The sequence below is a fragment of the Pogona vitticeps genome, chromosome 1 (assembly GCF_051106095.1).
Source record: "Pogona vitticeps strain Pit_001003342236 chromosome 1, PviZW2.1, whole genome shotgun sequence".
Classification (NCBI taxonomy): domain Eukaryota; kingdom Metazoa; phylum Chordata; class Lepidosauria; order Squamata; family Agamidae; genus Pogona; species Pogona vitticeps.
This window is the reverse complement of record NC_135783.1, coordinates 176,672,976-176,689,104: the sequence shown is the minus strand read 5'-3', so window position 1 is coordinate 176,689,104 and position 16,129 is coordinate 176,672,976. Positions and strand designations below refer to the sequence as shown.

Sequence of the window (16,129 nt, the reverse complement as noted above, 5' to 3'; positions counted from 1 at the left end):
TATATACTTAAGAGAAACTATCTGTTAGACAAACCCAAGATTTTTACCAGACTGTCCAGTAACAGAAAGTAAAATGTGGGGAATATATATTTTTTTCCTCTGAACTTTAGAATAAAAAAATATATATTCCCCACATTTTACTTTCTGTTACTGGACAGTCTAATCATTTATATGCAGAAAAAGCAGGATGAATTTATATTTTCTGCAGGCAAAACCCTGCTACAAACAGGCATTACAGCTTCAAGCTTAATGGAAGCATCACTTGTTTGTATTTTCTTAATTTCTTTGCTCATGAACATTAGGTTGGGAATATTTAAAATCAATAGCTTATATACTGATGTGCACCTACATATAAAATATAGTATGAAAGGTCTAATCATTCAGAGGATAGCTTGTTTCACCAAATATTTGGCCCAATACAAACGTCATGTAATAGAAAAAGGAAGACATGCTGGTTTCCAGGTCTCTGCAGTTCTAGAGGGAATGGCCCAGATTCCCATATTAACATAAAAGTACATGTAAATGTTGTTCCAAATTTTGAATTCAGATCTCATGAGCTGTACTGATACTAATCAATAGTTGTATAAAAGCAAGAAGAAAGATTCTGAACGGTGAGCTGCCAGGCTGTCCTCTAGAAAAGAAAAAGGGACTGAAACTCTGTAGGAAACACTTAATGTTTGTGGTTTGAAAGACAGAGACGTACAGTGTACACTCTTTCAAGAGCCAACAGCCTCAGAGTTTCTTAGTTCTGGCTAGAATTTCCTGTACTCAGGCAGAAAGAATAAAGAGTGAGCACCATAAAAATCAGGGATATGGAGATCTCTGTGGCAGTAGGACCCAGTGCTGCTGATAAGATTTACAGGCCTCAGAACGCATGAACATTAATGACTTCAGCATGTGGACTCCAGTGTGCTTTTAAAAAACTCAATGCTAGATCTGTGGGAAAAGGAACAATAGTTAAAAGAGCACTGGTTACTCTTCTTTACTTGGTATTTAATGTACACACCATACGGCTAATGCCATATCTGGATATATAAAATATAAAAACCAGGCAACCAAAACGTAAGAAAGTTAAAGAAAAAAGAATTAAAGAAATGAAAGTAACGGTTCTCAAACTCTCCCCCACCCAAAAAAAAATGAGATCACTTCAGAATTGGTGGGGGTCTCAGCACTTAATAAACATATTTTGTTCTACAACATTGAAAAGAAAACATATAACAGAACGCATACTTTAATAACCTTTTTTTCCCTTAGTTGTTAGCGTGATAATTTAAAAGGTCCCCATTTTATCAAAATAGCAGGTCTTAAGCCAAGCTATTGAGAAGGGACTCAAACCGAAAAACTGCTGTGAAAAAAAGTTAACAGACTGAAACAGCACCATTTTATGAACATCATAGGCCCTAGTCAGAGCCTTGTTAAGTCTGTTTACTAACTCAAACCTGGTCAAAACAACTGTGATAATTTAAAAACAAAACCAAACAGATGTTTTTAACCTGTTTGAAATGAATAAAACCCATGGATCACAGTTCAAGAAGCTCAGGGCTAAAAAAATCTCTCAAACTAGTTTTCACAATTCCTCCTCAAATAGGGATGGGTCTGGGACAGGACGGCGTCTCTCCTCAAAATTTCAGAGGGAGGTCCCCTCCCTTGCAGTCATGAGATACCCTGACAATAAGACACAACTGCACTTTCCTTACAGAAACCAAGAAAACTATCTGAACAAAATCAAAAATCACAATACTTCCCTAAGTGTCATAATCAAGTGCTATAAACTAGGGGCTGCTTCTGGATGAGCATGGGGAAAGGCAATGTGATCTAGTACATTATATACATATATATTTTTCAGCTACATTGGACAGGGGATTTCATATGACAAAAATCATGTCACAGTATGGATCCCACACCCTGGTTCTTCAGCTCACAAGAGACTAGGAAAGTTTTGATGTGCAACTTTTCAAATGGCAACTCTATGCTGTGTCTGCTTAGGATATCTTGCAACATCCCTTCGTAGGTTTTCCTAATACATTCCTCTAAAATCTGAAAAGAACCCTGGGCTTGGTTACAATTCTTAACTACTTGCCATTCTGACTCTTAAGTACAAACAGTATTTCCATACTATCCCCTTTTCAATATTCCCCACTACAGGTTTTAATAAATACTAAAGTGCATAGTTTTGTGATACTCTTGTTTTTCCTATGATTTCCTTTCAAATATATTAAGATAGGAACATGGGGGTATTTTTTTTTCCTTTCCTGTCTTTGTGCCAGCTGGCTATTCCATTTTCAAAGCTACAATTAAAATTCTTGCAAAAAAAGAGAAGTCCTATTCGTCAAAAAAGCAACCAACTATAAAATAAAATTTTAAAAGGCCGCATGTAAAAGCCAAAGGTGAAAAGAAGTCCATAGGTGCTGGGAGACAAATTATTTACAGATATGACTGAGAAAATAACAGCCATGCACAATCCTAATTTCTAAACCCTTATTTAGCATTTCTTCTCTGTGCTAGAGCAATAATTCTCAACAGCAGCCTCACAGTCTTTTTTGTTTGTTAGTCAAAGTCAGTTCTGAACGGCTTCCCCCCCCTTCGCCGACCGTCTCCCCCCCCCCCGCAACCCCTTTCTCATTTGCTCATTTCCTTCATGAGACTACATCAGAGCTAATTACTCCTTCAACAGTATTCCTGTGAGCAGTCAGTGCACCGATGAGAAAAAAGTTCCAAAGACGTGATTTCACTTTGTTTTGGCATTTCCACAGTCATCCTTTTAAATATATAGATATATATTATTATGATTATTATCATTCATTTTACATTTTAAATTATTTTATTTTGCTGGTCGCTTCCATATTGCTTCATTCAGATTCCAGAACACAGTTCAGAGTAAGGACAAAAATCTAAAACTAAAACTAAAACCCACAGCTTAAGTGCAAACTAATCTTCCAGTGATCTGCCATGTGCGTTTTACCCAGCCAGTTTCTTCTTTTTGATTTCAAGTCTCCCTCCTGATCCTGCCTCCTTTAGGAGCAGGTGGATTTTATTTTAAAAGAAAGAAAAAGAAAAAAGATGGTAATTCTTCTCCCTCTTTCCAGTCCTCATTGCTGCCTACTATTCCCCAACTTTAGCTGACAAGCCAAAGGAAACTGAGAGGAGAATTACTGTTTGTATTCACCAACAATAAAACATGAACCAGAATGTTTGTGCATATAAATCTTGGTTGTTCTTTGCCTTTAAAAAAAAACACCCACGATGTTTCTTGCTTCCCTGTTCATTTTGTTGCTTGTGGCCTGAAATATTTTGCTTTCAAACTGCTTGTTCTCACATTGACTGGTAGAAAAGCTGTGATGTCATGCGCGGGAGCATGAAGTAACAAGACCTCCGAAGGAAGGAAATGGACCCACATCAGCAGAAGTGATGGAGAAAAGGTACTAGCAGAAGGCGAGAGCTCTATGATCTTGTGACACGATTCCTCAGATGGCCACAGTGAAGCAGAGAGAGATATAGCAAGCTTGGTTAGCCATTCTGTTTAGGTGGCTGAATAAAAAGTGTTAAAGAAAGAAATTGGATTCTCAATCTCAGTTATTATGTCATCACTTATGATATAAAAATTGTCCTTTCTTACTCCTCACCCCCCCGCCCCCAAATGGAATTGCCTTCTCCAGGAACGCTCCAGCAGCTCTAAGCATTTCCTGCTGATAGAAATTGACACAGTGTGACTTTCCCTGCAGCATCAGAGCTGAATCACTACGTGGAGAACTAGCTTGACAGCGGGCAAAAAAAACCGCCACTGGCTTTTACTAGTATTCATTGGCTTGTTTGACCTCCTGGTCCTCCGGGTGCGTAGAAAGTGAGAAATGCCAGGCTTTCCACCACCCCCTCCCTTTCTTTCATTTTCTGCTCTTCTTTCTTCCCTGATTCCTGGAACAAATGACTTAAACATGTCTTTCCATTTGTAGACATCAAATGGCCGGGGGGGGGGAAGGGGGGAGGACAGAAGTTGGACTGGCAAGAAAAAACGAGACAAGCAAGTAAGAAAAAAAGAGGGAGGGGGGAGAAGGGAGAGAAAGAAAGAAAGGAGAGTGCTGGTATGGGTTCCCTATTTCTCGAGGACACTTCCGGGATTACACCACTGTGTTTCTGTGTCTGTAAGGTGGAGGAGGCAGCATCATGCCAGGCTTCAGGGAGAACTCTGAGAGGTATTCGGGGTTCTCTGCCACAATGGGCTGGATTCTTCCATTCTGTTTGTAAAAATACTTTGTGCTGTATTCCTGCAGGTAGTCCGGATGCTGGAGGGTACTGCGTGGAGGCAGGCTGTGATTCCAATAACCTGGGTTGTCAAAGGCTTTCTTCGGCTTCTCAGGCAACGGGAGCCCGTTTTTCTTCATGTACTCCAAATTCTCAAAGGTGCTTGCAAAGGTGTTGAGGTACCATGGCTCATTCACGTATTCATCCTCGGCTTTGGGTTTCCCATTTTGGCCATTGAGATACTCTGGGTTGTCCAGTGCTTGTAGATCGCAGTTCTTCCGCCGGGAAACAAATGGGTTCTCTTCTACTGGATTCAGATGATCTAGAAATGACAAAAGGTACATTAACCAAATAAACAGCTCCTGCACCAAGCAGCTTGTGACAAGAGGCTAAAAGAAAATGAATTGGTTTATGTGTTTATATTGTCATTTGTATGAAGTTGCAACAGACTGCAAGTTACTGTAAGAAAGAAAATGGTACATTTTGATAAACATTCAAAGTGTTCTACAGAGCTTGCTGTTTATCCTTACAGAACAATCCTATGCATGATTTTGATGGGGCTTAACATCTGGATATAGCGCTGAAATCTTAGCAAGTTATACAAAACAATGGGCAATAGAGAGGAGGCCTTGCGATATCATGGACCTGTGTTTAACAACAGCAGGCAATGAACTTCTATTTGGATTCAAGGAATGGGTAAGAGAAGCACTAATACATAATATGAAAGTGAATCTGGGCAAGGTGGAGGCACTTTGGACTCTTCCTGGAACTTGGCGTGCAACCAGTCCAACCTGTCAGTACTCACTAGGAACACTTCATAATTTAGGTGTCAAAGATGTTGCCTTCCTTCCAGTGCCAGGTAATAACTATTCTGGGGCCCCAGGTATTATAAGCTGGGTTGTTGGTCTTATTGCATTGGCCATCTCTCAATGGTTTCTCTGAAGCATTTTTTTTCTTCAAACTGCATTTTGTGTTTATTCTTTTTTATAGTTATATGAATTGTTCACCACCCTAGTGTTTGTAAGTATAAAGGGAGTATAACAGTATTATTAAAAATACCTTTAATAGAGATGGGCATGAACCTCATTCCAGAGGTTTGTGACAGTTCATATGCATGGAACCACATGTTTTGCACACTCCTTTCCCCTGCCTCACCTGGATCCCCCATTCACCAGCCAGCGGGTGCTCCTCTGCTCCTCTTCTTCAGCTGTTCAACCAGTCCCCAGCAGGAACACAAGCATCCCTGCCCTGCCTCCTTGGCTGAACTCCCACTCAGACAAGGAGGTGGGACAGGCAAGTCCATGCTCTTGCCGGGGGCTGGCTGAAGAGTCAAAGAGGAGGAGGAGGAGGAGAGAAGCATACTCCAACTGGTGTGTGGGTCATTCGCTAGGCAGGTGCGGGAAGGGACTGCACAGCACTTGTGGTGCCATGCATACAAACTGGCACAAACCTCTGAACCAAGATTCGTGTCCATCTCTGACGTTTAATCATTTTAAATAACAGAAAAATTACTAACAAGATTTTAGAATCACAAAAACCAGTTGCTTGACAAGAATAAATGAATTCAGAATCAAGAAACTTGACTGAAGTCTTTGTGTCCTCATAAATTGTTGCAAGTAAGCCTCAGAGTCATAAAGACATTCCCTGCTATCTTAATGTTATCCCTCCAGGCACACAAATCTTTCACTGCTGTCTGCTGCCCGAGACTTCAAATATGCAAAGATAGCCACACTACCTTCAAATAGACCAGCTAAAAAATAAGGCCAAGTTTATGGCTGAACAGAATCTTTTCTTCTAAAGCTTGCACTGATTCCATATATTGAATCAGTGTCTCGTTTAGTGAGACTCTTGGGAAAAGTATGCCTTTTATTAGATTGAAAGGCAGGTAAAACATATTTTATTAGCTATGAATTAAGCTATGTAAGTTGTAAAGCTGGTACATGGTATCGTAAGATACATACGTCTGAAATAAAAGGCTATTATTTACTTCACCATCATTTTCCAATATAAAGATTTCTGCACAGTCTCAGTTTTTTCTGAATAAAGTCCACCCGGCTTTGGCTGTAACACCATAAGATAGGCCTTAAGGCTGGCAATCTCTCTCTCTCTCTCTCTCTCTCTCTCTCCATAAGGTGGGAATTGTGCAGTTCTAAGATGACACCTCATGATGTTAGCCTGTAACCATGTACCTTTGTGTCAAAAGAGACATACCTAAATTCCTCCCCATATTTCATGACCACCCCAAATATGCCAAGAGGTGTTATCTTTACTTTACTTTGCTCTTGCTCAGTTCCCAGGAAGCAACAGTGCTCTTCATCGCAATCTGATATGGGAGATAGCCATTAGTGGAGTGAAAGCAAGCAAACAACAGTGAGAAACTATTGTTATTATGTGTCATCAAGTTGCTTCTGATTTATGATGACCTCCACGAATGAGCCATCTCCAAAATGTCCTGTCCTCAACAGCCCTGCTCAGCTCCTGCAGACTCAAGCCTGCGGTTCCTTTAAGGAGTCAGCCCATCTTATATTTGGCTTTCCTCTTTTCCTGCTGCTTTCCCCCTTTCCCAGCATTACTGTCTTTTCCAGAGAATCCTGCCTACTCATGATGCGCCCAAAGTAGGATAGTCTCAGTTTCAACATTTTTGCTTCAAGAGATAGTTCAGGCTTGACATGATCTAGGACTCACTTGTTTGTCTTTCTGGCAGTCCAGGGTATCCACATAGCTCTCATTCAGCATCACATTTCAAATGAATCATTTCCCCCCTTTTAAACTATTAAGCACAGCATGTAAATAAAAGTAGCTTTTTAAAAAAAATTAGCAGTTCAATAAAAGTATCACTTATCCTTGCTTTTGTATTGCTAGAAACACATGGCTTTACTGGTTTCTTTTTCATATCCACAGATTAATCCTTGCTCTAATTTAATCTCTCCTTCATTTTTGCAAAACTCGTAATTTATGTTTATTATTTCATTCTGCCTGTGCTAAACACATACTTTATTATCCTTACTTTTACATCCTTGATGGAGAGTCCTGAAGGACTCAAAGCTTGCCTTCTTGAGAGACATTCGTGGTCTAATAAAGATATCCTTTGTTTTTGATCTTTGTCCTGTAACTTCAGAAGCCTATGTTAAAGGGGGGGGGGGGGGAATGTACCTTTTCCTGAAAGATTACCTTCATGAGGCAGTCACAAATGGAAAAGAATGCTGGCAAGGTTTATACATATCTTTTGGAAATAAATTATGATCACATTTTACCAAAATGTAACAACAAATCACGTTAGATTGATAAATAAAGGGAAAGGTTGAGTACTTATACAATCCAATGCAATGACTCCTTACACTTACCTTCCAGCCTAGTCGTTCAGTGTTACTTGCAAGACAAAATTGAGGCAGGGAAAATCTCACGGACACTGCCAAGTTTTTGGAAGAAAACTGGCCTGCCAGCATGAGAAACAATAACCTCCGAAAGCCAATGGCTATGAGCCATTAGCCTCCATGGTAAAATCTTTTCAGACAGAGTTAAGATTCTCTTCCCAACCAGAAAGCTTGTTATTCACACGCTACGGTACAGACCTGTTTTGGACTTCTCTGGCATCGGAGTCATATAGCCGTCTTCATCCAGCTCATTCCGTGCCCCTCGCTCTGGTATAAAAACGGTTGGGTCAGCGCTGTACCTCTGCGTGATGCTGTCTTCCTGCGAAAGGCTGGCCACTTGCTTCCGTAAAGTGCCATTGCAGCAGGTGTCGTCGCAGATTTCTGCAGCCCCTTGCAAGATGGGAGGTTCTGGGGCTATGCTCGGTATGGCAGCCCGATAGGGCAAGGGGACTCCCTGCTCTGGAGCTAAGCTGCCATCTCTGTAGATAAACTGGTTCTAAAAAGAAACACAGAACACCATGTGAGAAGATGGCAACAGTAACATTATACCTCAGTGAGTTTTACACGTATAAAATTGCATATAATGTTCATTTATGCATTCAACATGATATGTCTTTTTCTAGATGGCACATTTGTTCCAAAGGCATCTCTTGGAATAACTGGAACAGCTGAACATCAATGTCCTTTCTTTACAGTACTGATGATTCCCTGGATTCCTATGCAAATATATATATAAAGAGAGAGAGAGAAAGAGAAAGTGTGTGTGTGTGTGTGTGTGTGTGTGTGTGTGTGTGTGTATGTGTGTGTGTGTGTGTGTGTGTGTGTGTGTGTGTGTGTGTGAGAGAGAGAGAGAGAGAGAGAGAGAGAGAGAGAGAGAGAGAGAGAGAGAGAGAGCACAAGCTACATAGGCCAGTATCCTGTTTGGCGTTTACGTGTGTAGAGGGCTAACTGTGGAAGCAGTAGCAGTGGCACAACCAGGTCATGAGATCAGGTACACAAATATGCATGACCAGCGCCTTGTCAGAGTGCCATAACAGCTCCCACAGCTGGAGCTCCATGTGCCTCAGTATAATGGTTTCGCGATCAGCTTTCCCTCCAGATTTCACTTGTACTGCATATGTCTTATTTTTAAAAAAAGTTGCAGAAAACTTACCAATTTTACAAAATTCCAAAACTGATAACAATATAGAATGTTTCAAGTTGAGACTTTATATAAAATTTGTTTGTACTTTTTTCATCCAAATTGTTATTATTCTCATTTGAACAATAAACAACAGTTAGCCCTTCAACCAGTATCTTGTCTTTTTCACATAACCTATTACGGATACCAATGAGCCAGGATGATTTGGGGAGCGGTCTAGGGTTGTGCTCTACCCACTTGAGTGGTTCTGCCACCTTTACTGTATTCCTCTTTCACGCCTCATGTTTCTCCCAAAGTAATTGACCCCAAGAGTTCACTTGAGCCCAACTCTCTGGTGGCTTCAAGTCAAAGGACACATTACAGAGAGCATGATATTAGAAAAAGGAGCTCCTTAAATGCTGAAGACATCTAATGTCACAACAATACCTTTTCACACCTCCCGTAGGCTTCAAACTAACTTTCAGTGGCTGGTATCCTATTGGTGGTCATTAGTGTGTAACGTACTGCTGCAGCTAATTGATGAAGTGCCAGGGTGCATCTTGGTTGTGTACTTGGGTGCATGACCAGACACATGACTGAGACACACCCTGGCAGCTTTTCCATTAGTCACGGCAAATTATATTTTTTAAATGTAAACACTAGTAGGATTCTGGACTTTTTTTTTAAAAAAAAAAGGTATTTGGGAATTAAATACGTGGTTTGTTTATATTTGTGGTAGATACTGCTACATTGCATTTGCACTAGTTTTCCCAATTCTCTGACTTTACATAAATAAATTGGAATTTAACATTTATGCACTGTATTAAACAATCAGTTCTACTTATGCCTGCAGCCAGTAGTTATTCTGAATAAGGAAAGTGTTTTTGTGTGGCATATTGAAGTGTATAAGATCTTTGTATGTGTTATGTGCTATCACATTGGAGCCAACTTATACAGATCCTAACAAGGATTTCAAAATAAGTGATATATTTAAGAATGGTTTTACCAGTTCCACCCCTTTGTGAGTTTCCATGGCTGAGCAGGGGTTCAAACCCATGTCCCCTGAGTTTCTGTGCCTCACTTTACCCACTACACTATACTAAGTATGTAGGATGCATAGTAAAGATAATATCCTCCCATCTTAATTTTCTTATGAGTAGTTGACTAGATAGTTCAGTGAATTAGGTATCTGGTTGAAGTGGTAGAGGTTGGGAATGAGATTTCCCACTGTGCCTCCAGGGAGAAGAGCCAGCCTGTGTGGCCTTGGGCAAGCTGCACAGTCCTTGGATTCCACCACTTCTGAGTATTATTTACTAGATAACCCTGGGAGGACTGCCATGTCAGAATTGACTTGAAAATTATTACAGTATTAAGTTTTTATTTTCTTGTAAATTACATATTTTATTGAATGATACTACCATACATTTATTTATTTGAAGTGTTACAACATTTTTCAAACTCATATTTTATGAGATTATAATATATTTTTAATAATACCCTGCTGATGACTTTGGCACTAGAAAAGCATTTGGGATTCAAATCCCTACTTTCTGGATCAACAAACTACAGTAGTCTTTTGCATTTGTTGGATTTTTCTTGTTTCTGCCTAGGAACGGAACCAGCTCCAGGGTTTTATTGGCCCATTTTATTCATGCACAGCTATGGATTCCCCAACAAGCTTGTCAACTGCTTGCATGGCATGCCCCAGATTCACCCATGCCATGTTCCAAGAACAGGTGGTCAAAGATCATGTTTCTAATCACTCAGTCTCCTGCCCCTGTGCCCTATAAAGGGCAGGAATAGACTGGTTGCCAGGACCTCCCTGCAAAGGAAGAAAGGAACCAAATAAGATTTCATTCCATGGACAGAGGATGAAGATCAGCAGCAAGGAAGAGGTGCAAGGCCATCAGGAGCTGACTGACTACTTCTTTTTAGCCTGGGCAGAAGGAACCGTGCATAATATACAAACACTAACTCCTCTTTCTTCCTCATGTGTCCAGCGGGTGGAACAAGATCATAACATGCTTTTCTGCCCAGCTGGGGTGCTTGTCACATATTTGGGATCACCTCATATCCACATAAGATATAACAAGCACAGCCCAAAACATCAGGAGAAAAGCTGGGAGTGGATTGCCAGATTTAGGGCTATGCTATGCGCCCCATTGAAATGTAAAGCCTATGTGTGGCCCTCTGATGTGTGTGGAACCAGCACAGGCACATGAGACCAAGAGGCAGGGTGTGCACACCGTTGTTCCTGTTTCACATATGGATACATGGGAAAGAAACTGGAACACAGCATCTTTGAGAACAATGTATCATTCCTTTCCAACCAAACCCAAACCATTGTTTATTAAATCTGTTGGCATCTGCTTTCTGCCAGCTTTTATATCTGAGAAGATTTCTGCCAACCTTAACAGCTGCTTCTCAAATATAAATTGCAAAGACAACAGGCACCTCCTTAAGCCACTCCAGAATCTGGGAGCTCATTGGAATGAGGACACAGATGTGTACGTACATACAGACACAATTCCAGCAGTAACACAAGACCCAGGGCAGCACTCACGTCTCCCAGGGCTGATTCCATAAAGATGCATTTAGACCTTAGAGTGATGTCCTTATTGGTTCACTTGTTCCTTATCTTTAACTCACATCAATTACCAAACATGAAGAAAATACAGAACTGAACAATGAACTAGCAACACTGGCCAATTAGGTACAGTACAAACGTTTTGTATATAAAGCAGTGATGATAGGTTTGTTTTAATAGAATTCTGAGCTCTCAGTAAGATTTTTACTGGACTTGAGAGAAATGCTGATTGGGTAGGCGTTCTATTGGAGCTGATCAACAGATCTGGCTCTAAGGCTGGATATGTTAAAGAGAGTAAGAGAAGCTGTGGAATTATGGAGACAAGAGAGGAAGAAAGGATACATTTTCTTAAAAAGACGAACAAACCCCTAACATGATGATGATACTTACTCCTGACATAGGGGTGTAGGCAGGAGGAGGGCTGTGTCCAATTTCACTCTGATAGGAAAGAAAAGTGGAATGATGGATATAGTAAGAGGTCACATGGATGAAATAGACTCACATGCGTTTCATGAATCAATGAAGAAAAGGCATGCACAAATCAGTGAGATTTACTCAACACTAGCCAAATCCAGCTCTTTCTGTTCAAACAAACCTTCCACTGAAAGTGATCAAATGGCAGTTTCGTGAGAGCTCAAGGTCTGGAAGATTTGGCTATTAAGTGATTAGAAAAAGCTGGGCAAAGTGTGGAAAGGGCTTTTTCTTGTACGCACAAGAATGAGGGGCATGCAGACAATCAGCTCAAATAGGAGGTGCCACCTATCACCCACTTTGTCCTAAAAGAAAGGTAAGATTTATTGTCCAATGTTAGAGAATGTGAACAGATTTCAAGCTTGCAAACACTGTTGCCAGAAAATTATCAACATTGCTCATTTTGATAACGTGTGCCAAAGAAAACCACAACTGTTCCACGATGGACTGAAAATGAAATGCAGTATGAGACCACTAGTCTGAGAGGGTATGAATCCATTGGTAGTGCTGGTTGTTGCTTTTAGATTTTATGTTCAGTGATTTTCTTCAAGCAATTTCCATTACTCTTTCACTTTCTAGATATACAATGGGCCTTTCTAAGTTCTATGAAATTAGGCCTCAGCATGGACAATTCAAGTATTTAACAAGTATTTGGAAAGAAAAATTATTCACTTTCCAAATACAGAGCATGCGTCCATCTTGGCTTTTCAGCTGCCCCTCTCACCTCTCTGCTATACAATTCTTTAATGCTATATACCCTATTTAGCACTAGGACATAGTTACAGGGATATAGGGATGTGCATAGCAATGATTTTTGTATTTCTTTCATTTTGGGATTCTATCAGAGTGATGCCTCTTTGGTTTCATTTTCGTATTTTTGTGCACCTGTCTTTTGTTTTACATAAAGGGGAAAAATCTTTTTTGGGTAATTTGTTTCCTGTTTCCTATTTGTTTTTTGTTTGTTACTCCAGAAAGCTCTAAAGGGCCTTTCAAATTTACTCGAAAAAAGCAGAGGCAATGCAAAAGAGAACCATTCTATTCCAAAAGCAGGTAAGAGCACATGAGGAAGAAAAATCACCATGGGATCTATATAGGCACTAGTATATTATTATCATATTCAGAACAACAGAATGAGTTCAGTAACAGCTACCCAACACAACAGATTCTCTGGGCCTGGAGAGGACAACGGAAAAAAGGCAAGGAAACAGACAGGGCACACAGAGATAACTATTCACCAAAGCAGTCAACAACAACACAACACCACTAAAAGAAAGACCTGTCCACACAGCTGAGTGGATCACTGGCATAGTCATTAAGTCCACCCATCTGGCTCACACAGCACCACAAAATCAAACAAAACAGTTCCTGATTTCCCCAAATCCACCAAAATATACATCTCTAACAGAATAAATACACAGTAAATTAATCAAATAATGTTTATAAATAGCAAGAAGGAAGGAAGGAAGGAAGGAAGGAAGGAAGGAAGGAAGGAAGGAAGGAAGGAAGGAAGGAAGGAAGGAAGGAAGGAAGGAAGAGAAAGAAAGTCAATAACAGAACAATACAGCTTTCTCTCTCAAAACCAAGAAAAGCAAACAATCAAATTGGGGGGGCAATACAACCAGAGCGCTCACCCCCCCAACTACTAGAATATGGGGAGATTTCTCTTCCCTCTACTATTGTATGTGTTATCTTCTCTTCTTTGCATCCTGCAGCTGACAGCAACAAAAATAATCCAAGAAAGAAACCCTTCCCAAAAAAAAGGTGGGAAAAATCTCTAAAGAAATGGGGTTGGGAGAATAAAATAATAATAATAATCCCAAGGAGGTACAATGGCATAGGCAGACTGCCTGGCAGCAGCAAAAAGAATCCAAGATGTGGCTGGAAATTTCCCCCCAAAAGATCAAGGGGAAAAAGTCTGAAATGGAAAGGATGGAGGGAGGGAGGCAGGCAGGGGTAGCAATCCAAGATGGAGGGCACCAAGTGAAAACGCGAGAGCCTGCCCTACAGCCTGTGGGTTAACCCTGCAGTTTTGCTCCCCAACCATTCTTCTCACACAGTGGAAGTATGTTTGCCTGAAAGAACAGTTCTTGGTGCGAGGCTCCAAGGAGATAAGCCTGAAGGCCATGGTCCCCGCTTCCATCTTGCATAGCCATTTTAGAAAAGATACCAGTTCCATCATTTTCTATGACTGGGGAACCTCCCTGTATAAGCACATGGAACACTCACCATCCTGTCTAGTTGGCCCTCCACACAACCCTTCTCAGCTAAGAAATCACTGTTAGATGTAACAGATATAAGCAAAGCAAAACAAAAACAAAAAAAGCATTATGGCACCATTGAGACAAATATAAAACCACTGCTGTCTCGAATATTACGACAAGGAACATTATGGTACCCTTTTGTTTAAGGTTGTTTTCCTGTCTTGAAAACAAAACACTGAGCTACACATTTTTTTATTTTTATGGGTGTTTTAGGTTAATTGGTGAGTGGAGGATTATTTTTCAGCCACGCAAAAGCACCATATCCAGCATTCCAAAAAGAAGATGCCAGGAAAGAGCTAAAATGGCAGTTAGCAGGAATGGAAATGTAACATAACTGGTTTTAAATATCTTTAAATTGCTTTCTAATTATAATGCAATGTAGTAATTTTGGAGGCTTCAATGATACCTTCTTGTGCTTAAGATGCTCACCAGATTTCCTCCCACCTCATTTTATTGGTCATGTGTTTGTCTGTGTGTGTAGTGCCATTTTTCGAATGGCACTAGATACACATAGCATAGGCATCCTTCAGTCTCGAGAGACTATGGTAACATGCTCTGAATCGAGGAGTGTCCTCTCCAGAGCATGAAGCCCGGGTAAGGTAATATGGAGGATAGGCTGTTACCCAAGCAGCAGATCCCCCCTCTCCACATTGCTGAAATGGTCCAATAGAAAGGCAAGAGCCAATACGACTGGTTCCAGCAATGTCGCAGGAGTTGGCAGAACGACACATGCTGCCTTCGGGACTCCAGCTACATACACAATGTGCTGGAGAAAAATGGTCCAGTCTGTCCAATACTGTTTAATGTTAATGTGAGAGAGATTGGAGCTCTGTTTTGAGGGAACAGATTGAAACAGACTTGCATTCTTGAATTGCTATTATTTGTTCTGAATGGGTATGAAAACTCAGAGGCTCAAACACATTTACACAGAGGCTAGCATTTAGTATAACTTTTATACCCCAATTCAAAGAGAGCAACATTGGGTGCCACTTCACACAGGTAACTCTTCATGTGCTCCACCCAAACTCACCAAATGCCACTCTTCATAACTTCCTATAGGTGAGGGAAGCAAGCAGCCAAGTCTCATATTCTCTAGGTTGTCATGTGGAATTTGACCAGTCTGGAAACCCTCACTTCATGACTGAAGGGAAGCTCTCCTGGCAAGCCAGTCACAGGAGAGGAAACTAAGCCAGGGACAAGACAAAAATGTGGAGTCTTCACCGTGGTCTGCTTCTAAAGTATTTAAAGAGCTGCTCCGGAAAAGAAAGAACCAGTGCATCTTTAACCTCAGCTACCCCTTTATAGTTAAAAGAGGGAAGGACAGATTGCAATTGTGGTCTGATGTTTAGATGGTAGGAAACTTTGCTTGTTTTATATCTTTTTTTTAATTTTTAATTTTTCATTCATTCATTCATTCATTCATTCATTCATTCATTCATTTGATTTCTATACCGCCCATCTGGCAACTCAGGCCACTCTGGGCAGCTTACACAGTCCAATAAAACAAAAATAAAAGGGAAGACAGTACAATAACAGGACAATAATGTAGAATTATCAATACAGTATAAATAAATGAAAATAATATCAATTAAACGTTAAAAATAATGAAAGCATGGTGGAGGGTTGAACATTAGCAAATATCTGGTGGTTTAAACGCTATTGTATCGGAGTATAATAGAATTTGGGAAGGTCTGTCTAAATAACCATGTTCTTAGTAATCGCTTGAAAGTTCCCAATGAAGGGGCCAGGCAGATTTTGGGCAGGAGACCATTCCACAATTGAGGTGCCACTACCAAGAAGGCCCAGTTTCTGGTTGTTGTTTTCCGAGCCTCTCTTGGGGCCAGAACTCTCAACCACCCAGCCTGGCCCTGGGAGGATCTTACAGGAGTTGCAAATCTGGTTGGAAGGAGGCATTCTGCCAGAAAACAAAATCCCAAACCATTTAGAGCTTTGTATGTTGACACCATTACCTTGAAGCTGGCACAGAAATGAACAGGTAGCCAGTGCCCGGCAGCCAGGGTGGGGGAGATAGCTTGAAGTCTTCTCCCTCCACTCAGTAATCTGGCGTCTGAGTTCT

At 40.7% G+C, this 16,129-nt stretch overlaps 1 protein-coding gene across 4 annotated transcripts in view; it reads right to left on the bottom strand.

Moving 5' to 3' along the window:
* Nucleotides 1–304: 304 nt before the first annotated feature.
* Nucleotides 305–16,129, bottom strand: part of ERBB4 (erb-b2 receptor tyrosine kinase 4) — a 1,032,003-nt gene continuing 1,016,178 nt past the window's right edge. For 2 of the 4 annotated variants that reach the window (XM_078379170.1, XM_020780670.3), the window contains exons 26-28: nucleotides 11,711–11,758; nucleotides 7,812–8,109; nucleotides 1,156–4,561 (exon numbers count right to left, since the gene is read on the bottom strand). In XM_078379170.1, the coding sequence (XP_078235296.1) occupies nucleotides 4,116–4,561; nucleotides 7,812–8,109; nucleotides 11,711–11,758 (792 nt within the window). In that variant the 3' untranslated portion in view covers nucleotides 1,156–4,115. Of the gene's footprint in view, nucleotides 4,562–7,811; nucleotides 8,110–11,710; nucleotides 11,759–16,129 lie in introns of all 4 variants that reach the window. The other 2 variants (XM_078379181.1, XM_072977738.2) reach the window with 1 other exon arrangement.